General features: G+C 50.4%; 1 protein-coding gene across 6 annotated transcripts in view; it reads right to left on the reverse strand.

The window, feature by feature from the left end:
• Positions 1-376: 376 nt before the first annotated feature.
• FAM168A (family with sequence similarity 168 member A) overlaps positions 377-22,990 on the reverse strand; it is a 165,989-nt gene continuing 143,375 nt past the window's right edge. For 4 of the 6 annotated variants that reach the window (XM_085318076.1, XM_085318078.1, XM_085318077.1 and 1 more), the window contains 6 exons: positions 20,061-20,141; positions 6,906-7,031; positions 4,348-4,490; positions 2,032-2,206; positions 1,493-1,623; positions 1,260-1,350 (listed from right to left, as the gene is read on the reverse strand). In XM_085318076.1, the coding sequence (XP_085174202.1) occupies positions 1,511-1,623; positions 2,032-2,206; positions 4,348-4,490; positions 6,906-7,031; positions 20,061-20,141 (638 nt within the window). In that variant the 3' untranslated portion in view covers positions 1,260-1,350; positions 1,493-1,510. Of the gene's footprint in view, positions 1,351-1,492; positions 1,624-2,031; positions 2,207-4,347; positions 4,491-6,905; positions 7,032-20,060; positions 20,142-22,990 lie in introns of all 6 variants that reach the window. The other 2 variants (XM_085318074.1, XM_085318073.1) reach the window with 1 other exon arrangement.

Genomic DNA, 22,990 nt, shown 5'->3' on the forward strand with positions numbered 1-22,990 from the left:
ATAAAAAAAAAAAATTAAGCACTTAAATTACATCTGGGACCTGCCAAAAAAAAAGGGGCTTTGCTAGGTTATTCGTATCGCCCGTAAAATATGGGCGCGTGGGGCCCCGGCCGGTTTATTTTTCCTTATAACAAGTTTTTCCCACCCTGGCCCCCTTTGCCAGGAAGCTTCGTCTTCGCACGCCGTTAGGCAAACCGACGCTTTCCACCCCAAAGCTGGCGGCTTTTCCCCCTCTTTTTACTTTTTCTTTTTTAGCGCTGAGCCCAAGGGCGCAGCGTCGGCGCGTCATTTCCACGGGAACTCGAGGTTTTCGCGACAGCGGGGGGCGGGGAGAAAAAAAAAAAAAGCATTCACCAGAGCGCTGAAATTCCAGTAATTTTTTTTTTGATTTCTTTTTGCCCAGGTTTAATTTTGGTTGCTTCGGGTTTTTTTTTCCTTTTTTTTTTTTCCTCCCCTTGCAATTTTTCTTTCCCATAAAGCATAAAACAGGCGAAAGCCTCGGCTCAGCCTTGGTGATGCACTGGGAGCCGCTGGATGCCACGTTTTGGGACCAAAAAAAAAAAAATCAAATCAAAACCAAAAGCAAGCTTTTTTTTTTCCCTCCTCTTCCTTTTTAGGGAGAAAAACAAAAATTAGAAGACGAAGGCCCTCCGGCCAGGGAGGCTTTTTATTGCTATCGCTTTGCCCTGCCCACGCCGGTGCCCGTTCGCTTACTCCTACAAAAAGAAGGGTTCAGGCGGTGAGACTCTATCACGACAGCTAGCTGGAAGACACCAATATTTTTTGTGGTTTTTTTTTGTTGTTGTTTTGTTCCCCCCCCCCCCGTAATACATTATGGAAGATTAAAACAATTTGCAACAAAACAGCCCCCCCCAACCCAACCTCGGGAGAAGCCGGCCCCTCCGTGCCCCGCGTTGCCCGCCGCCACCGTGGGGGCAAAAAAATACGAGGGAAAACCAAGGATAAAAAATAATTAAAAAAAAAAAAAACCCACCCGGTAACGCAGCGAACCCAGCTGGGGAGCGCGGGGGGCGCTTGGCGGAGCGGTGAAGGTGCTGAGCTGGGGACCGCCAGGAGCAAAGAGAGACTTTTGCTATTGCTCAGTGTCGGCGTTTGTGTTACACGATTTTCCGTGGGCCGGGGAAGGGAGAGAGGGAAGCGGGGGGAGGAGAAAAAAAAAAAAATGAGGCCGAAGATTAGAAAAAGCAGCTTTTACAAAACCCACTAAAGAATGCATAAAGTGACCCTTGCACTTCTGCTGTCGTCGTCTCGGTTTCCTCTCGTTCCGGCCGCCGGCCGAGCCGCCGCCGGTCAGACTCGCGTCGCTGCCTCCGAGGACGGCCGCCGGATCTGCAGGAGAGCAAGCGCAGCGGGGAGGTGGGGGTTAGGAGCCGAGGTGGTGGTGGTGGTGGTGGTGGTGGTGGTGGTGGGGAACCCCACGGGGCCCCGCGAGCGGAGGGCGCGGAGCCAGCGGGATCCTTACGGCACTTACGGGAGCGGGCCAGCAGGTCTACCAGTGGGGCGGCACGTAGCTGTAGGCAGGGGTCCCTTGCGCCCGGTACGTGGGCACCGACACGGGATGGGCTCCGAGGGCCGTGTGCTGCGGCGTGGTCAGCAGCGTTCCTGCAAGGGCAAAGCCCCCGGCGGCGGCACGGTCAGCGCCCTGCCCGACTCGCCCTCTCGCCGACGGCGGCGCGAGCGCCCGGCGCCGACCCGCCTCCCTGCCCTTCCCCGTGATCCCAAGCTTGCGAGCGCCAGACCGGGACGAGCGCAGGGCGTTGCACCTCCTAATTTCTTAGGTGAACTTGCAGACTTCCTAACGCCACAGCTGCCCCTCGCTGCATCGCCGCCTGTTATCAATTAATCAAATTTTCCCAGGATTTAACTAGCCCTGCCCATAAAACATGCAGCGTTTGGGAATCACACATAAGCCAAGGCTGCTGTCCACTTTGTCCAGGCATCATCTAACATGCACAGCAAGACCCAAAGCATCTTCAAAGAGGACCCCAGGGATAAAACCGGCCGTCTTACCTGCTGACATGGCCATGGTGGTGCCGGCGACCATGCCCATGGCCACGCCGTTGGTCCGGGGTGCGGCGACGGGCGCCGGATAGATGGCCGACGGGATGCTGTTGGGCTGCACCACGGTGGTGTGATGGATGACGTGGGGCTGGGCCGCATACACGGGCTGGGTGTAGTAAGCGCCCTGTTGGAGAGGAGGAGAAGACAGGGCCGTCTTGGTCAGCAAACAGTGAGCAGAAGCCCCGGCAGCAGCTTTATGCCGGCCAGTTACCAGCTCAGGCACTCCAGGCTAAGGCCCGCTGTGATGGCCACTCCTGGCGACACAAGTCCTCAAGGTCTCCAGCTCCACTCCAGGAGCTACACTAAGGTYGGTAGGCATCCTGCCAGGTGCTGGTATTTACCATTGCGGATGGGAAACCATTCAAGTTCTGCAAAAACTAGCTGGTTTTTTTGCTCCTGGGCCTTCCCAAGACCAGGAGCACGTCCCAGCATCTGTAGAAAAGGAGCAGTAAAGCCTGGGCAGATCCCATCAGAAGCAGGTAAATAAGAGGCCCCCATGTGTAGGACCACAGGAGGGATGAGGACAACAGGAGCTGGAAGAAGATCCACATTTCAGATGGGTGATCCAGCTTTTGGGGGACAAATTCTGCTGTCTGGACTTGCCAGGGTGAAATGGGATCTCAAGGCCCAAATCCTTTGGCTTGCAAAGAGGCAGAAGAAATGGAGACCCAACGATTTTGGTCTGAGTCTCAGAGGTGGAAAGTGGAGAACGTCTGTGACAGACAAGAGGGAGCAGCGTCTCCTTGGGTTTCCAAAAGGAGACGGAGGAGCTCCAAATGGCAGGCGGCTGAGACCCCCAGGGATTTCCAAACGACCGGTGGGAGTAAAAGAAAGGGCCCAACAGAAAAAGCTCCCTGGCTGAAATAATGGAAGACCTGAAACGCGAGCTGCGCAAGGGAGAGGACTGCCGCACCAGGACGGGCAGGGACAGCGCCGTAGCCRTATCAAACCGAGACGGTCGGAAAGATTAGAGGGGTTTAAAACAATGAAGGGAGATTTTATCGCAGGTTCACGAAAGCATTTAGAGGACCTCTAAAGGTGCAGCTTACGAGGAGAACAGGTTACAGCTCAACTATCAAATTACTTCTTTCTTTCAGGAGCTAAAAAAGTTGCTCAGACAAATTTGACAGGCAGAAAAGGATTTCCTCGGGCAATTTCCAGCAGCTGGAGCCACAGTGACCGAATCCAGGTGCTTTCTCAGCCCACCTCAGCTGCCACGAAACAACATCCCAGGTGGGGAATAGTGCAAGCACAAGATGATCAGAAGACCTACCAACAGATCTATGTCCCTTGCAGGCTTTTAGGCTGTAAAACCTCTTATTTGCCCTTCCCCAAGGAGCAGAGAGGAGCAAATGGTACCTCCACGTCCACCACCTGTCCTGCCTGCTGGTGGGTTGGGATGATATAGGGCTGCTGGCTGAGCCAAACCTCCAGCTGGGGCGGGAAGAAGACTTGGCTTGTGCCTACCTTGCTTCACYAGGAGACAGAGGCACATCCCAGCCCAGCCCTACGCCCCGCCCCGGAGTACAGTCCCATGGGGAACGAGCACATGGGTACGTGTCCGGTGGCCCTTGGCCATGCCATGGAGTCCAGGAGCTTGATCAACCCTCCCTGGAGCCTTCTGCATTTGCTAAGACCTGCATTTCTAATGGTAGATGTATGCACCATGCACTGAGCAGCCAAGTCCCTGGGCTCGCCAATGCATCGAGCTGGCCACCGAGCCGCAAGGTGACGGGGCCATCAGGGACAGGGATATTGCCGTTGGCATCTGGGCCAGTCCCAAGCGATCAGGAGCGATGTCAGGAAGCAGCCTTCAAAGGGACAGYGATGTGTTTTGATGCAAACAGAAGGAGAGGTGACAGCATGCAAAAACGGGRTGATGCCCTAAGTCTCAGCAGGGCATGGGGGAGACCCTCTGGGAGGCTGCAGCTGCTCCGGGAGCTGTTTTGTGGACGTAGGACCAAAGGGGATGGAAAAAGCCACGGGAAGTGYGGGGCCAGCTTGCTCCGAGCAGCTTGCGACCCGCAGAAGGAAGGGCAGCCCAGGGATTTCCAGAGSATACTGGCCCTACATTGAATCCACGAGTCCCCATGGAGCACCGTGACATGGACACGCCACCGGAAGCAGGGGCAGGAGGCAGCTGCAGGACAAACGCAAAGCTAGTGAGATGCCACCAGCCACCAGCAGCAGGATGTCGGGCTCGCCCAGGCTCACCTCACAGCYGGAGCAGCGTCTGCCCAGGGCGGGAGGCACCGCAGCACCTACCTGGGTGTACAGGTTCTGCTGGGGATAGGCACTTCTGATGGGGTACATGGCCGTTTGGTACGGATTCGGAGACGGAGAGTAGGGCGGAGGCGCGTTGTTGCTCTGGGTCGGTGGGACCTTGTACGGAGTCCCCGCGGTGTACCCTGGCAAAGACAAGAGCAGGGGTCTGAGCCGCATCCTCAGCCAAYGGGCAAAAGCACGGAGGGCCTTAAATCACCAAAGACGGCAAAATCCACCCAACCGCGTACATCCGCTTTGCAAAAATTACAGAGCTTCCTCCCTTTCTGCTTCCCACCCCGAGCGCCGACGGGAGCCGTTAAGCTGGCCGAGCCCCTGCCAAAGCCGCTGCTCCAAGGGTTGCTCTCTGTTAAGGGCCCCCCAAAAAAGCCACTGAGTTCATGGGGAACAGGCCAAAAGACAGCATGCTTTTCCCAAAAACCCATATCCATCCCAAACCGTTAACCCAGAGGACAAGGTGGCCCCCATTGGCTGAACCGGCACCCGTTGGCCATGGGTCTCACTTGGCGTTTCGGCTCCTGTTTGCATCTCGGAGCTGTTTGGCCAGAAGGACGTTGCGCTTCCAGGAAGACCCGCTGCTACCAGCTCATGAGACTTTCTTGCAACTCCCCCCAAATTTGCCTCTTTTTTTTTGTTTGTTTTTTGTTTTTTGTTTAAGTGCCATTCCCGGAGGCACAAGATCCCCCTAAGCATCTCCGTTCTTCTTCTGGTGTCTTTCAAAGGTCTCTTTCCACCGCTGAAGAAAGCCAGGAGAAGATGCGCTCCCTCGGGAGCTCCGAGACCGCCCAGGTTATTTTAGGGAAGAGCCTGTATTTCCTATTTGTAAAGCCTCTTCCAAAGCCGCCGGGCGTGAAGGCTGCGGGAGAAACCTCCGCCGAGCAGGTTTTCTCGCGGCTCTCCCACCCGAGCTGCTTTTGAGTTTCGGCAAGTGCACGGATGCGGAGGCTGCCGGGGTGTGGGAAAGCTCCCTGTGTGCTGGATTTTGTCTTGGGGCTCTTTTTCTTTTTTCCTCCCTAGGCAAAGAGCRTTTTCCGAGCACAAAAACGGACGCGCGGGCTTGCGATAAACCGGAGAAGTCGCCTCCTGCAGACCCGAGMGCTTTGCTGATGCTCAAGGGCCAACGCTCGGCCCCGAGAAGCGTGGGAAAGGCTATTGCCGGAGGAAGACAAGCTGGGCGAGGGGCACCTGAGCCAAAGGAAAGAATTAATTTGGGATGCTCGATCCGAAAGGCATCTGATTTTTCAGGAATTCAGCGCCATGACTCATGTTTCATATATATTTCTATACTTCATGGTCCCAGCCTGTGTCCAACCTGTTAAATTCCTTTATTGCCCAGGCGAGTGGCCACATCCCAAGTGCCACCTGGGAATGGTCCCCATTCTGCAACACTTGCCAAGCTGTGCCGGACCAAAACCGCGCCAGCGGCCAGCCCAGTGACRTGCCTCCTGCCTTCTCCTGCAAGCAATGGAGCCCGCTTCCCTAGGGAAGAGCTCCCCACCCTCGTCCTGCAGAATCACAGAATGCTTGAGGTGGGAAGGGACCTCTGGAGATCATCTAGGCCAGCCCTCCTGCTCAAGCAGGGTCACCCACAGCATGTTAGACAGGATCACGTCCAGGCGGGCTTTGAGTATCTCCAGAGAAGGAGACTCCACAACCTCTCCGGGCAACCTGGTTCAGTGCTCTGTCACCTTCCCAGGAAAGAAGTTCTTCCTCATATTCAAGTGGAACTTCCAGTGTTTCAGTTTGAGCCTGCTTTACGGCGAGCTGTAACGAACACTGCGCCGGCTYCGCTCTGCCAGCTTGATTTAAGAGGTGAGAATTTCCCAGGGGTTCCTTGAAAATCCTCTTTTATTTTTTGAGTCCTCTCGATCACTTTTACGGGAGAAATAATCTGCCTTCGTTTTTTCCTGCTCAATTAATACCATGAACAGGGCTCAGCTGGATATGTTCAGATTATGCCGAAACGCAYCAGACAAAACCAACTGCAGAGCAGCAGCGCTGCAGGAGCGCCCTCGGTGCAGGGTGCTCAGCTAGCACGGGGGCTTCCTCGCCCTCCTCCACTGCTCTTTTCCTCCTGTCAAGGAGAGCAAGGAGGGCCAGTGGTCTCCTTTTCACCCCCCTCGTTTGCATTTTTAGCAAATGCATGCAGAAAGGACCAGGGACACCACCTTGTGATCAAAACGGAGAGAGAAATCCAGAGCGCTGCAGAATTTAACCCCTCAAAGGAGCTATAGTGTCAACTCCCACCAGGAAACACCTGCTGCTGCCGAAGGTGACAGCTCTATGATGCCATGCAACGCAGCACCCCTGGGACCCGCAGCACCCCGGGACCCTCTGCCAGGGCTCAGCACTCGAGGAGGGTCTCACACCCACGTGCACGCCTGCTTGCACACTCACATGCACGTGCAGAATCGCTCCGTCGCTTGCAAACGTACTGCTAAATCCATCCCAAATAACCCCCTTCCAAGCTACAGGAAAGTGGGGAGGCAAAACGGGRACAAAATAACCAGATAAAACCCCAGAAGCAAAGGTTTATTTACTGAATGCTGCAGAAGAAGCTTGGTAAGTTCTGTTCTCCGTCCCAGTGTCCACCGGGAGGTGGAAGGTGCCCTCGGTGGCACAGGAGGAGGACGTCTGCGGCCAGGCCTGCTTCATCAGAAGTGTGGCTTGAGTGGAGACAGAAAAGAGATGTTACACACAGCCAGCGCCCGCGTGCCAATGTTGCCACCAAGCTACGACATCCCGCGGTCGCGTCGCATTTTAACCATCCTGCTGCCCTCTGCCTTTCCCCTCTCTTTTAAGGACAAACACCTGGAGGAATTTCATGCTGTGCTTCCTCTCCKGCTGCCTGCTCCTCAAGGAGCACCAACGTGTGGTGACCAGGCAGTTACCTACCCCAAATGACCACCTTTCTGAGCCAAGCGACCTGCCCGAGGATATCCATTTGGRGACACGGCCAGCTGGGATGGCTTCGAGGATATTTCTGGGGATCTGGGGCTTTTCAGCTTTCACAGCTTGGAGACGTGGCAGGTGCTGCAGATGSGCAAAGCACTGGTAGCTGTGACCACCCCATCGCACCGACATGGGAAACGTTGGAGAAACAGGTGGCAGGAACAGGGGTKTTGGACAGTTGCTCTGTGATAACCAAATGCATCAGCAACACGTATCTAAGAAGGATGGCTGCTATCTCGCAAGGCTTCCTGGAGCATATGGAGTGGGGATGGCAGATCCCCAACAGAGACCTCGTCCTGGAAGTAGCCCTCCAARCTGGTGCCTCAAGAAACAGCCTAACAGATGCCCTTTTCTTTCCCCCCCCTGAAACTATGATGCTCTCCTAACTTCTTGTTCCAGACTAGCCTCAAATTCTGGCAGCTGCTATCYGCCGCAGGCCGTGGCGTGTTTAACTCCCTTTTGGTGGAGTGCTTAAGCCCTTTGAAGGTAGGAGCCTTTGTTCAAACCCCACGCCAGCCGCGGAGGTGCGGTTATTAGAGCTTGCTGCTCACCGGTTTAACAAGTTGATCTATCTGTCATTATAAAAGAAATAAGCTCCAGGTTTTCTGCGTACTGCAATGTGTGTTTCGCAAACCCAGCTACTAAGGAAAGAAAGCCGAGTGAGGAGGGTTGATCGATCCTCGGCGAGAAGCTTAGTGATTAGACTTCATTGCGAAGCTGTTGAGGGTAAAGGAGGTAAAACGAGGCAGCGGGTGGAATCAAAGAGAATAACCAATTTATTTTTTGTTTCAAGCTACTTTTTGTGAACTCRGGAGCTAGACTGTTGACACACTCGCCATACGCCAAATTGCTGAATTCCCCAAGACCTCCCGAGCCGAAGCACAAAATCAACCATGCTTTACTTGTGCGTACTCTGAGCCGGGTATGTTCCTGGTTGATTTTACGAACTGGCAGTTTTAACGTAGCCTCTGTCGCTTTGCCCTATTCACATTTCTCTGGCTCCTGGAAGAGACAGCTGATTAGGGCTGTCTGCCCGCAATGKGCACCCAGGGCACAGCGGGAGGGTGGAGGTCAGGTCGTCCTCCTCCCACACTTGGGAGTGTTAGGAATGGGTAGAAATCCCCCATGAAGGCAAGAAAAGGATTYTGTGTCAGCCTTGTGAACTCAAGGGACTTCTGGAGAAAAGAAGAAAGACCTTTGGGCAAGAGAGACACAAAGGAGGCACGATGCATCAGCTGGGGACTTCTTCCCAGCAGCAGAAGCAGCCAAGCTCAGACCAAGCTGTCTAGGGCAGAAAGCTGGAGGAGAAGTCATGGCCTGCAGGAGAAGGATCTTGCACTCCTTACCCTCCCTACGGTCCCAGCTTTCTGGCCAAAGGAAACCACCTATGAAGATACTCAAAGGTTGCACTTCATAACTCCTCTCCCCATGCAAGTTCCTACTGTCATACGGCAGGGCCACAGCCATTTAGGTTGAGGGCCAAGAGACAGCCCACAAGACCTTCAGGATACCTTCAGGATAGAGTGGATTTGAGGGCCTGTTCCTTGCCCATGCCTGATGGAGCTGTTGGAAGGCCAAGGAAGGAGCAGGCTGGATTAAGAGCTCTGCTGGGCTGCTTTAACTCTGCAGGCCACGAGACTGGCCTCTCTGAGGACTCCACACTAAGGCCCATGAAGAGATTTTATGACTTTGTCGGGGCTTGTAAACCTTTTCACAGTCTAAAGGAAAGAGTAATTATGTTCTGAAACCCTCCAATGCTTCTGTGTCTGTTCAGACTCTTAATTAACTGTCTCTGAAGAAATAACTGTAAATCTAGAGCGCCACAGGGCTAGAAGTTGGGTGCGCAGGATGCTGCACGGCCAAGCAATTCAGGAAGCCAAGGAGGAATCAGCGCTGATCCCACTTCCTACCGAAGGTCAACGCACAGGCAGCAAGAGAAGCAAACGCAGAGGAGCACTGCTGCAGCTTTGCTAGCCCACCCACAGCTCCTGAGCCCACTCTGCTGGGATACAACTAGAGGAGCCTGGAGGACATCCAGCAGCACAACTACCATCAGCTGCAGAGAGAAGCTCACAGGCACAAGAGCCATGAGCTCCATGGTGCTGTGGGGACCTGGCTGGGACTGTGCTCTGCTGCTGGAGATATGGGGAAACGTGCTCCTYCTTTCTTACCTTCTTCAACAGAAAACTAGGAGGTTTGTGGGAAGGGAGAGATTCAGAGAGCAATTTTTCCTCCAGCTGAGGACTGGCTGTCTGATGAGATGATTTATTTAGATGTTATACGAATCCTTCCCCAGTGATTTCTCTTCTCTACATTAGATCTACCAGTYAAAACAATTTGGATCTGTGATGGTTGGAAGCTTGCAGCTCACAGCTGTGCACGTTCTTTACACTAAATCACCGATCCTTGGAGAATCCATCACGTAAACCTACACAAAAGGTGAACTCAGAGGCAGCTAGGAACAGTAATATCTCATGGTCCTTTGCAAGAGCTACAGCTGACAGAGGTGACAATSCAGTCATGACTATTTCATATCATTTAAGTTCTATCTCCTGCCAGGATCTCCTGGACTGAGTTTAGCCTCTCATCTATACTAGTCATYGAAAAATAAAGAGCTCTTACTACCTGTTGGATCCCTGGGAAATCACGCGGTGGGAAGCAGACAAGCAATCTGGTGTCTGCAGTGCTGGGACAGGCCTAACTCCCCTCACTCCTTGTGAGGAGCTCCAGCCAACATGCTAATGTTGAAGACTTATTCAAAGTGGAAAAGAGAAGAGTATGAACCAGATGTGCCTGATGAAAATTCTGTGTATTAACCAGAGAACAGAATCCTACTTGAYGAAGAAGGTGAAGAAAGGACTAAGCACATGACACAGTCCATATATCTCTCGCTTCTCTCTGCCAACCTTACTTGTGATGGATACAGCCTGGAGCATAGCACAAAGTTTGCTATAAGCTTAATTCCCTAGGGATTCCCATCACTGGGTGTCTGAGTGCCTCAAAATGAGGAGAGCTTTTCTTCTCAGAAAGTCTAGGAAGGCCTCAARGCTCTCCAGGATATTCCCACCATCAGACTCCGGCCACCTACCTTCGGAGACCTATGGATTGCCCTAATGAGTTGGCAGGGAGAAGATGAGCATCTACAGATCRTGATTCAGAGCACTTAAAGAGAGAGAGGAGATCTACGCTTTGCTTCCACAGAAGGAAATTTTCTCCGGGAAGGATCCAGAAAGAGGAATGAAGAACACTTATAGCCATCATCCTGCGCCCCAGCAGGTCCACAGCAACCACACCGAGACACCTAATTTCCTAGGCTGATTTTAGAAACAGCCCTTCAGCTCAATAAGGGCACTGAAGCAATGGACATTAGGCATTATTCTCTACTGCATTATTAATAGCCACAGTTGAGGCATAAGCCATTCRCTGTGCGAAGAGAGTGTGCCCTACTTTCAGGAAAATAAAAAGCATGTTTTAATGAAGGAAGTTTAAAACAAAGCAGCCATCTCAGGACCGCAGAATGCCTAGGAGGGAACGCAGCCGAGGATTAATGATGAGATATATTATTTTTTTAAACAATCAGCATGCCCCATGTCTCTGCAGTAGAGTGATCTTAGGTGCTCATTTTCACTTACTTGAAAGGAAATTTTACAGCAAAATTGGCCYAAATAGCCTGGTTTCCTGTGAGCGTCAGAGTTTGCAACGCTGGCATTTAGCGGTGATCTTGCAACCCGCCTTGTGTCTCTCCCTCTAACAAATATTGAAAGATGCAACAGAAAAATCCCATGACAAGGCAGAACTCGGAGCCCTGCAGTTTCAGTGAATCGGGGCTTTACCCCCCGCCTCCGTAGGGCTCCCCGGGCAGAGCTTTGTAAGCGACGCTCCAGCTGGCTCTCATCTGTCCCTTGGAAAGAGCTGCTTTAAAATAAACTACTGGAGAATTTAACAGGCTTTTGGTTTTAAAYCTGCTTCGCTCAAACATTAGTGACTTCAGTAAATACCTGACGTGGAGTGAAGGAGAAATCAAAACTGGCTCCAGCTACCAATTTCCTTTCCTTTCCCCCATGTGGCTGGACCTAGAGGGACCGAGAGGACTTCTGGGCCTCTCCAAACGCCTCCTCATATCTCATTAAGCTTTTCTGAGTGAGGCAATTACAGAGTCTGTGGCACTAAATCTTTTGACTTTCCATGTGAATCCCAGGGGCTTTCACCACCTTTCATGGGAACCATGAGGTCAACAGAAATCCAGAAGCACTGCCTACTTCAGTGGGGCACCTACCTGGAGGGAGCTGCTCCRAGGAACACCTTCAAGGGTGACCAGAAGAAGGTAATCAAGCTTGTACAGAACAGTTTCTTTCAAGACTGAGATATATTCCAGCACAGTTTGGGTTATATCCCAGCAAATCAACAGGTCACAAGCAAAAGATGCTCTTCCCTTTCCACCCTCCACTGCAAAGAGCCCGTTCACACGCTTCTCCTAGATGAGGAGACTCAGGTATCCGACTCGCTGAGGGAACCAGAGGAAACTCAGCCAATAAAACTRTTTTGCTGATTGCTTTTTTAATGATCCCTAAGGATTGCTGCCRGCACGCACAGCACCTTGCCCCAAGAGGCCTCGAAATAAAGCCCCCTTGTCAGTCGACGGGCTGGTCTGGGAGCAGCAGCTCCGGAGATGCCGTCCGCAGTGGGACAGCCGCAGGCTTCACATCTAAGATAGCACAACTACACTTCTGCCCTCAGTTTGCAGTTTCCAAAATGGCAGATTGTAAAAGCAACGCGGATTCTCTCCGGCTCCAAGTGCGTTTGAGGGACGACCTGACCCCCGACAGCACGTTCTTGGCCGCGGCTGGGCTATTTCCAGCCCGCTGTATGACAGCGACTGATTCGATTTGAGTCTTTGTACCGACACAGGCGACTGGTTTTAACTCCGCCACTGAACCACAGTATTACTTTAGCTCAATTCCATTTAACACAGCTGAGAACGCTACCCGCTCTGCCACACGTACACGCCGACGGAATATTTTATCGAGCTCCTTTTGCACTAGCTGTCTCTCAAAAAATTCTTGATTTTCTCCTTTAAGTCTGCTTCCCTGTAGAGAAGTGACTGCTGCCAAGGGGGACGGTGCCAAGAGGTCCTGAGCACCCGAGCCCAGCAGTGGTTTCAGGAGTCACTCACGTGACATCGCGCCCAGGGCAGAATCCAGATTGTAAAAATACAATTCAATACAGATTTGCAGGGAAACGCAAGGAGAGGAGAAAAAAACCCTCTCGGTTTGAGGAAGGTCGGAGCCAGGGGTGCCTCCGTAGCCTTGGCTCTGCCCCATGTGTCTCCACRCCGGAGCAAGCTGAAGGCTCTGGACCATGCCTCCTACAAGACACATCTCAAAATGCTGTGATATAAATTGCACTGATTTCAACACCTGCCTGACTGTTCATGGGCAGGAGGGACATCTGTCTGCAGAAATAGCTGAGGTAAGAATCACAATTTTTAATCGTTGCCCTTTCCTAGCTGATCTAATGCTTAACTGTGTTATGTCGATGCATTATTATGTACAGGAAGATTTTTTGTTCTCAATGGAAAATGATCTGTCAGCTTTCTGGACTTTCTGGCTTTCCATTTTCCRATGTGGAAATTATTAAAAGTATTTTGAATAAAGCACAAACAGAAAAAAAAAAGAAATTTAAATGTCAAGACAGCTGTGAATGCTTTCCTGATTGCGCATTAAGCTGCGCGACAAAAAGATCTGGCGAAGGGTGACAAAAATGATCAGAGGATTTTTATAGAAAGAAAGTCTGTAAAGATTAGGACTCCACTTCAGAAGGAAGAGTCCGRGGAGGGAACAAAAGGCTGAGTGGCACAAAGAAGATTGACCAGGGCTTTCATTTCCCTTTTCACATAATGCAAATCTAAGGCAACACTCAATTATTTGCATTGCTCAAAAAAAAATCAGTAACTCAAGCCTTAATTAATCTGCAGAATGGCCTGCTGCAAAGCATTGTAGCGATAAAACACAGTGAGAATCAAAGCYGGGGAAGGTTAAGTTTATTTAATGAAAGAGAGAACACCCACAGTTATAGTAGCTGACACAAAGTCGGAAAAAATCAAAGTCTTCATATTCGAGTGCTTAAAAGAAGCGCTGACTAACAAGGTTTGGGGCAGATCATTCCCTAACGGACAGTCCCAAGGAAGTGGCTGACCTGGCCGTTTCTGGGGCAGTGAGAACCGCCCAGAGGGGCAGCTCGGCCCCGCTGGGGCAGCCGCCCCCCGCCTGGAGTCTCAGCCGAGGCAAGACCAACGCGYGTCCTTCAAAACACAAGTTCTCGACTGTTTTCGTTAAGCGCAGCAGTGTGGAAAGCGAAAATGCCACCTGAGCCCGGTAACGAGYTGGCATCCCCGCCGGGCAATTCGAAACTAGCCGTAACGCCGCCTTGTCTTGGAGCACCTGGAGTCCCTGCAGGGATGTCCCCAAGGGACCAACGCGGACGGGTTTTGTCAGTGCAAAGCACCAAAGCCCCAACCTCCAAGGTGGGAAGCCAGTCCCTGACAGTAAATGCTGTAATTTCCTTCCTGATTATCCCTATCTTCCTCCTCCTTGGAGAACCTTTYCTTGGCTGAAGCAGCTTCTTCTCCGTGCTCTTTGGATGCTCCTCACTGAAAGCCTTTTCCCCTGAAGCCAACCCAAGGAGTTGCCTGGCCTCGCAACTCTCACTCATTTCTGCAGGATCCACAGCATGTAGGAGGGTGAGAGGATTTGGAGGCACCAAGTGCCTTCTTCTAAAATAAGCAAGCCCAAATCTCACTGGACGAAACTAAGAGTGCAGGAACCAGCGCCGCATCTCATGGCATCACCCTTGGTGCTTCCCACGCAATGCGCTTGCTCCTTCCTCCAGGCCCTTCCCACCATCTCCTCCAACCCACCGGCATAAGGCTATTTAACTCTCGCTCAGGCTCAGCAGGTTTCCAAATTGCTGATCAAACCAAAAAGAGTGCAGAAGTAAATGGGTTTTCCTATGGCACCCTCCAGGATATGCCCCACTCCTGGCAGAAGTGCCCACGCGTGCCAAGCACAGAGGCAGAAATCCTTGTCCAAGACAGGTCCGGCAATGTAGTCACACATGTCCGAACACTCTGCTCTCTGCAGCGACTGCCTCCCACTGTCAAAATCTGTCAGTTCATAAAAAATCCGTTCGCTGTCAGAGTCTCTCTCTTCTGGGTCTGCTCTCAGTTTCTTCCTCCCAGTATATCCTCGTAACTCAAACTCCTCCTGCTGGGGTTCATACGTTTCCCCGTGCCCATGGGGACGATCCAGAGAGGTCACATTCCAGGCACTGGGTTAACTGGCATCAGGTACGCAAGAGCCTTTCCAAAACCTACCCGCAGGACAGGAGACGTGGGTTACTGGCTCCCAGCTTCGCGTCCTATGACTGCATGAATCAAAGCCCAAAGTCTTCCTCATGGGACAAAGAAGACTTTGTCCCACATCTCATGCCACTACCACTGTGCTCCTGAACGTAGCTGCAAAAAAMTGAAATCTCAGTATAACACACATCCCTCTCACCCCAGGCATCCCTTCAAGATGGCACAGAAGACCTGCCACACTTGGCCATCCCTGGAGTCTGGCTCTAGTGTTACCTGTTCTCCTGCTGGGAGCAAGGGTCCTGCTTGGCTGCAGATGCTTTTGCAGGACTGGTGGAGCCCAAGAAGTGATGTACAGAGGCTTGCTGCTGCCCAGACATAAGTGACACCCCTCTGTGCAACCCAAGGGTTCAGGGTTATCCCTGGGCTAGTGGTTTTCTTGTTCTTTTGTGCTGTTCTTGACTGTTTCTTCTCAGTCTTGCTTGGAGTTCCCCCTCCCCCTTTTTTTTCACTGTGCATTTTTATTCTTTCTTGGTGGGTGCAAGCAACACCTTTCCTCAACAGAAGGATTATCCTAAAGGCCACTCTACACTAYCCATGCTTCTGCACTCTGAATGGTTAGGACAACACATGCCAAGAAAGCAATCTCATAAACCATCATCCTAGATGTCGCCTTCTCCGAGAGTATCTTCACTATATCAAAGTTATTTGAGGGAACTTCTGTGAAACTTCTTTGGGTTCCAGTTTCTCATGAGTGTGTAGGACATCGCAGGTAGGATTTATCTCATGCAACATTCACCGTCTCTCTCTGTAGGACAGACAAGCACCCAGAGGAATCTGCCCCACCCTAAGATGGACGGGCTAAAGGACTCCCTGGGGAAAGTCTCTGTTGAAAGACTCTCGCATTTCTCTCCATTGACTACAGGGGGAGCCTAGTTGGCTAGGCTGGACACCGAACATTCATACAGCCAGAAGCAGTTAAATCCTCACTAATGTGGCAATTACTAAAGCTGTTTAAAATAGTTGAAAATTGCCTAGTGGCATGTTTTTTATTCGGAAAATTCAACTGAACTGGAACAAAAACTTTCCAAGGGAATGTGTGGACTTCAACAGGATTTTCCAACGTAAAGTATTTCATTTGGGTAAAAGAGCAGCATTTCTGGGTTTAATTTCAGTTTCTTTTCTAATACGAACTCCAGCCTCCCAAAGATGGGGACTGTGATGTACAAGAAGCACAAAGGACTCCAGACGAACTCCTCTCCCTGCAGGGATTTGGTGCTGCCTCTCCTGTKGGTGCCTACTTCACTCTCTCCAGAGAGAAGCACATCCAGAGGACGAGCTGCTGCCTGCAGGATGGACATACCACGGCAGGGGCCAAGAGAGAAACACCTCCATGCCACCACACCACCACTTTCCTCTGAATCAGGCTTTCTTGCTTTTGCCACACCAAGGCAGGGACTGAGTGAAATGCTCCAAAGAATCCCATCATGAGCAGAGGGAGTGATGCTGCAAAGCCCTTCTGCAGGGGCACCATGGCCTTCTTCCACCTCCACCTTGGTGGCTTCYATCCTGCATGTCAGAGCCTGAATCACCCTCCAGCCATGCCTTGACTCCTGGGGATGTCAGGCTTCATTTTGATGCTCTTAATTGCTCCTCAGAAGTGCTACACCTTCTCCATCGTCTCTCGGGTGCCCAAGTGCCTCGCTTCAGTGCTCTGAATCATCATGCCAGTGACGTATTCCTACYGTTCGTGGTTACAACAGCTTCAGTGGTAGCTTGAACACAGCCCCTGGTGAAAACAGAGCCACCAGATTCAATAAGATTGTCCATTGCGTTTGACTTTTACATTCCTAGACCCGGTTGGAAAGGCGAACATGCTAGTTTTAGCCTGACCATTTGGAACTCGTGGCTGCTTTCCTGTATTTTTGCATTTTCACCATGCTCAGGCCAACGTGCAGAAACRCTGCTGTGTTTCCTTCCCTGTTAGAGCACGGAGGATGCTGCCAGCCTCTGGCCAGACCAGCTGCTAATAAACTTGTTTTTTTTCATGCTGCGGGGCTCTTTTCATTTTGCTCTATCAATATGATGGCCTTCAGGGGAATTTGAGGGTGGCCAGCACACATGCAGGGTAACAAAGCCCTTTCCAAGGCTTCCAGCATGAAGAAATGCACAGAAAGACCATTCCAGAAGCAAATGAAAACACAGAAAAAAAGAAAAAGCATGACAGATCTCTTACAGCGGCACCCACAGCAACTACCTTTATTTAATGACCTTGAAAAATAACAGGGAGTTTCAAAACAGACCATCGGCAATGTGGAGAAGACAGCACCAAAAGGTTTTTGGCAGTGAACCCATCATTCCTGCTTCGCCAGCCCTGGAAAGCTCCCGTGCCTGGGGATCCGCTGACTGTACGACAGCCGAGAGAGCAGGAACTTGGCGTTTTGGAGGAGAGAGGTTCCAGCGGGGCAGCCACAAAGGCGAGCTCGGGGCTCCCTCCGCAAGCACCGCCTGCACGCCCGTGACTCCCGAGCACTGCGCCGAAAAGACGTCTTTATTAAAAAGTTTTAAAATCCTTCAGCTGTTTGGGGTTTTTTGGTTTGGTTTGGTTTGGTTTGGTTTTGTTCTTTTGAGGCAAAGCATTCAGAATAAACACCTCGGCCAACCAAAAAGTGATTAAGTCCAAACGGAGGGTGAAACGTGGTTTTTCACTTCGMAAGTGAGCACGGGGAGGGATGAGCRRGAGACTTCTTCAGGCCTTCTTCACAAAAACCCCAAAGAAAGGCACCGTCCTGATGTCAGAAGCACATTTCCGTTCACAGCTCAGACCTTGCGAATTCTTGGATTTGACCTATGCGAGCATATCCTTGAAAGAAAACCTTCTGATAAAACACCACAGCCSTACAAACCTGCAGCTAATAAATACTACTCTGATCTTAGGATTSCTATTACAAAGGATAGTCCCTCTTCTTATAACACATTCCACCTAAAATTTACTTTGGCAATAATACACAGACCAGAGCTATGTTCTGAAACTGCCACTCAGCTCTCGCGTTTCCATCATCCGTTGTCGTGCAGAGAGGCTCCCACCTCTTGTTGGTTTTCTACAAGCAGAGACCTTACCTGCGCTTTAAAAAGCTTGCCAGCAATAGGAAGGTTGCCTGGTGGCAACCAAAGGGTTCCTTCCTTCCAAAGGGTTGGTTTCAGTGAAGTACTTTAATGGATCTCTAACTTCAGCTAAATTATATCCTGAGCAGGGGCCTAGGAGCAATCTTCTACTCCAGAAAGAAAAAGACATCTATAAAACTTTTCAGGTTTGGGCTCAAATGCATCAAGACCAAGCAATCCATTTAGCAGAGGAGAAAATTCCTCAGAAAATTCCTCGTTAAACTCAAAACCTCATTAGTTCATGCCATAGTAAAGAAAACTCATTGTGGGCTACTGGATCTTACCAGTGAGCACGTTAGCAAATAGATGGGACAGGAAGGTTTATTTACCCCTGTCTGACTTTGGCTCACTTACRACAGCGTTGTTCTATTTCTTTTCTTAAAGAAACTTTCTTGGAGAAGGTGAACAAGGCTCTTGGCTCGGGTGGGGGGGTCCCTGCTGGACCACAGCCCTTTCGCAGATCATCTCACCCTCATCGACAAGTGCAAATTACTCCGTGATACCTGCTTCCAAACAACTTCCTCGACTTATAAACAGCGGAAGATCCTCTTCTGCTGGAATAAGAAGCATCTGCACTGGAAGTTATTATCTGCTTCACTTATATTCTCTCATAATCCACATTAATTTTCCCCTAGTCCCTCCCTGTAAGACAGTTCCCCTGCCTCTTTGCTTCACRTGGATGAGCTGTTCAATGAAGCTCAGTGTGACTGAAATAGGATGCTTGGGTTTTGTATTTATATCATTCACAAGCTTTGCCTGCTTCCCCATCCAGGATCCATCATGCCAGCTGGGCACCAGCTCACGTGCATCATCTTCCACCCAGCCCTGCCTCTGTGCTCACAGACCAGCACAGCTGGAGCTGTGCTTGGATACACATTTGGCCAGGAGACAAGAGAGGAAAACAGGCAGGTATGGAGAGACAATGCCCAACCACAAGCAAGAAAAGGAGTCTAGGCATGGACTTTTGTAATAAAATGTGACTAATGGATGCAGTGAAATGAAGAACGGCTTTGTGGGCAACCACAGGAGACTCTGAKCTAGAGAGAAGAGCAGCAGGGATGAGGGAGACACTTGTTCAGAAAGGTATGATGTGAAAGACCAAGCAGAAGCAGCAGTAAGGCTCCTGGTACTACACAGGAGAGAAGAGAGGGCGTGGGTGGAGGCTCTGTGAATAWGGACAAGTGGCCTCTGTTTCATACAGTGCAAGAGGGACATGACACAGTTAAAGCAGAGGGTTGGGAAAGACATTTTTGCACTAAACCTCTGGAAGGAGGCAAGAGAATCTGCCCAAGTGAAGCAAAGTGACAAGAACAAGACTCCAGAGATGGATCTGAGCTATGGACAACGAACACGTTACCTGTCCACATGGCTCGCAGGACAGTTTGGAGGGACTATGACAGAAAGACGCAAAAGAGCATGTGGCCGGCACGGAAAACGAAGAGCGCTCTGCTAGCCGTGCTGGTGTGAACCAAGGGGTGCACGGCAGCAAGGCTGCACTCTCACGGGGGTCAAACGGAGGGAGCTTTGGAGCAGGCAGGGACAGACGGCCCTGAGTCACCAGAGATGGGACCTCAAGTTGTAGTGGCGAGGTAGATGGGGAGTCAAGGAGCTGTGGAGATGGGAAGAGAATGAAGGACGGAGCCCTGCTGAGCTTGCAGGAAAGCTGGAAGTGGGATACGAAGCATATGTTGCGATGGGCACACTGCAKCAGAGCAGAAGACAGAATTAAAGGCCAGCTTGGGAAAGCCCAGGGAAAACAAGGAGAAAATTGTGGCTGATGCTGTTACAGACAACACCAAGGCTAAGGGAGAACAGCTCCTGTGTTTGGTTGGGAGGAGACTGCTGCTTTCTGGAAGAGAGCATTTCAGGGCAGTGAAGGGAAGGGGAAGGCATTCTCCGGGGAGAAGGCATGCAATATTCAGAAAATATTAAAAACTGTCCACGTGCAGTTACCACAGAGAGGAGGACTGTAAAAATTCGCAGGATGAGTTTTAAGACATAATTATCATCTCAAAAGTACTTTGCRACGCGGAGAGACACTCCCAACGTATGGTGTGAAACTAGTGGCAGAGTTAGTAGGGGGAGAGCTTAACACAGCCCCCTTCCCTAGAAATTACTTGATGACAAACACATGGAGACYGCGGGCTTCAGCACAGCGAGCAGCAAAAGGTAAATCCTCCTGCACCCTTAACCACGTTATCTCCATACGCAAAGTYGGTTTTACCTGGGGCATAGCCGGGGCTGCTGGTTGGATACATGTTTGGGTTGTAGGCTGGGGCAGCTGTGGGATATCCCGCTGGATAACCTGCAACGAGAAAAGGAATGAAATTATRCCTCTGTCTACAACAACGAGCGAGAAGACGGGATTCCTGAAAGCAATAAACCGTCTGTTTAAGCAAACAGGCCATCGGCATAGCCGAGATGTAAAGCACAAACGTGTTCTCCGATAGCCAGGGCATGGGAAGGACTATGGATGCACCACTTTGTGGGCACTTGACACCGTCAGTATTTAATCTTTATTCCCTTGGATGGAARGCAAGGGCAATACCCACCATGCAGAACGCAGGCACGTTCAAGGCATGCTTGAACGCTTGAAGAAAAYAACCAGCAAAATACGTGCATCGAATGTGAAACTCTGCTACGGAAAACCACAGGCACAGCTGCATTTGAAGGGTTTTCCTTGGCTGCTCGGCCACATTAGCTTGATGTGTCACAGATGGATAGCAAAAGTTTAAGCTCAGCATCACAGGTTTAGCTAGCCCTACGTGGCATTAAGTGGCTGATCCCTGATGTTCCAAGTATTAAAAAGCAAACCTAAACCCAAGCTGAGAAATGATTCTGCAGCTCCTCCACAGCCAGCACTACCAAGCGCTGAGCCCCTCTTCGTCATCGGGAGCAGAAAGCACTGCACGTCCCAACGGCAGAGCTCAGCACCCTGCCTGAGTCCTTGGTCCTCAGCACTTCTATTAGCCAGAGCCTCCTGCTAAAGGGAAACATGCCAGCCCTTATAGTCACTCATCACCTAGGAGGAACCTAGTTTCCTGCCGAGCCACCTGGAAGGAGCACGCTAGGCACCTCACCATCTGAAGCCACCATGTAATGCAAAAGGTTTTAATGTGCATTTTAGGAAAGATTACAGAGAGTCTTTGGTTTCCATCTTCTTCATTCAGATTGATCATAGGTAGTTCAGGGGAAATCATCTAAGCAGTCAGCTACAGAGAGGCTTGGTCAGCTGGCATCCAAGCATCCTTAATAGCATATATGGCAGACCTAAAGGTCATTATGTATGTCCACATGCCATGCAGGCACCTTCCATCAGGCTATCTTCCTCGGAGGTTCTCATCTCCCATGAAGACCACAGACGACCACCTCTGCACATCATCTGCCTGCCTTTGCCCTTCYTCATTGCACTCCTCTCATTTTTTGGAAGTGTCACCAACTGAATATGGTAATATTCAAATAACCCTGCTCTTCCTTATGTACTTCCTACGTAAATCCCTCTTACAGACCGAACAGGACACGTTAATCTTGGCTTCCTGCTGCTGAGTTTTGGCTTTGCTGGGCTTGGAAACTGCACCGCCGTTTCCCCTGTTCATCCATGTATCTAGCTGGCCTTCAGCCCAGAGGCAGATCCAGTTCGGTGGCACACAGAGCACACCCTCAACAGCRTCTCCACGCCAAGCTCCACTGAAGCCACCTCCTGCTTGTCAGCAAAGACTGCAAAGAGGTAATTAGCAAAAGATTCACACCSTCGCTTTTGTGCTTTATTAAATAAAAGCAAGCATGGGGCTCTGCTCCCCCTTCCCAAATAGGAAGACAAATACATTACAGTCTCTCCCTCCCGCACCTGAAAGTATATCATTAATCTACTCTACGCATATCTCTAAATCTTGGCACCCAGTGCACAGCCTACCACTGCAGGAAAATTTTAAAGTTAATTTGAATACATCTAATTCAACAATCATGACCACTGTACTGGAATAAATGACTGTATGTTCTACCCTCTCATTTTCATCAGTGATATATTTGGCATCTAAATCAGGTTAATTAAAAATTGCTTCAGTCAATGCTGGATAAGCAGCAGTTTAGCAGGTTTTTATTTTAGACTGTACATAAAACTGTGCTGTCAATGCATTTAGGAATACACAGCATTTCAGCAATCAAGAAGCTCCTCAGAAAGTTATTTGTAGATTCAGTAAATGCAAGCAGAACGTTAACGATGAAGATCTCAGAGCAAAAATGCCTAGTCTCTAGTTCATTAGAAAATAACCATTTCCTTTGCCAGCATATTTACCACTCTGGGGTCCCCTGGCTGCCAGTTTTCATGTTGCTCCTGTGACCTCTGGACCACGAAAGGCACCGAAATGTCAACACTGATACTCACGTTCCTCAGAATCACAGAATGGTTGAGGCTGGAAGGGACCTCTAGAGATCATCTAGTCCAACCCCTCTGCTCAAGCAGGGTCACCTGGAGCACTTTGCCCAGGGTTGTGTCCAGATGGGGACAGGCCAAGTGCCTGGTCCAAAATGCACAGGCTCCTCCATCCCTGTCCTCCTCGCCAGCTGCCGGACATCCCCTTCGCGGGTCAAAGCTGCTGGGGCATCAATTGCTAATTGATTATGGGCAATATCTGGATGACAGCCTCCTGGGACACTGAGTATCCTTCTGACCTTCGTGGAGGTTGGTCTCCCGAAACAGGTCCTGAATCTCTATTTACTACTGCAATATACTTAAAAGTCTTTAAAATCATGACACATGCAGTCCCATGTGGTATTATACCAAAAAGGTTGTGCCCATCATTAGCATCAACCATCTATCAAATTCAGCAAAGAAACCTCTTTCCTACTCAGACCAAAATTTTCAATGTTAGGTTCATAAGTAAAAAATGAGCCTGAAATAATCAGGCCACTTTGCTTTAGGGGCCTAGGGAGGGGTCTGTGCAGGAAAATGTGGCTTTTGGTAATGTCTTCCATACAGACAGTTATTCAAAGACTTCATGGCCATTTCGGCAGATGGAGACAGCCCTGTATTTACACGTCTGCTTTCTCTTTTTTGGATTTAACTTCTGCTCAGCAGGGCTGAATCTTGCTTATTGTGATAGCTTTTACTGTTTTGAAAGAAAGTTACGGATGTTTTCAGAATACTTCTGTTTC

This window comes from Rhea americana, unplaced genomic scaffold (genome assembly GCF_003343005.1).
Source record: "Rhea americana isolate MKP2758 unplaced genomic scaffold, rheAme1 scaffold_516, whole genome shotgun sequence".
Classification (NCBI taxonomy): domain Eukaryota; kingdom Metazoa; phylum Chordata; class Aves; order Rheiformes; family Rheidae; genus Rhea; species Rhea americana.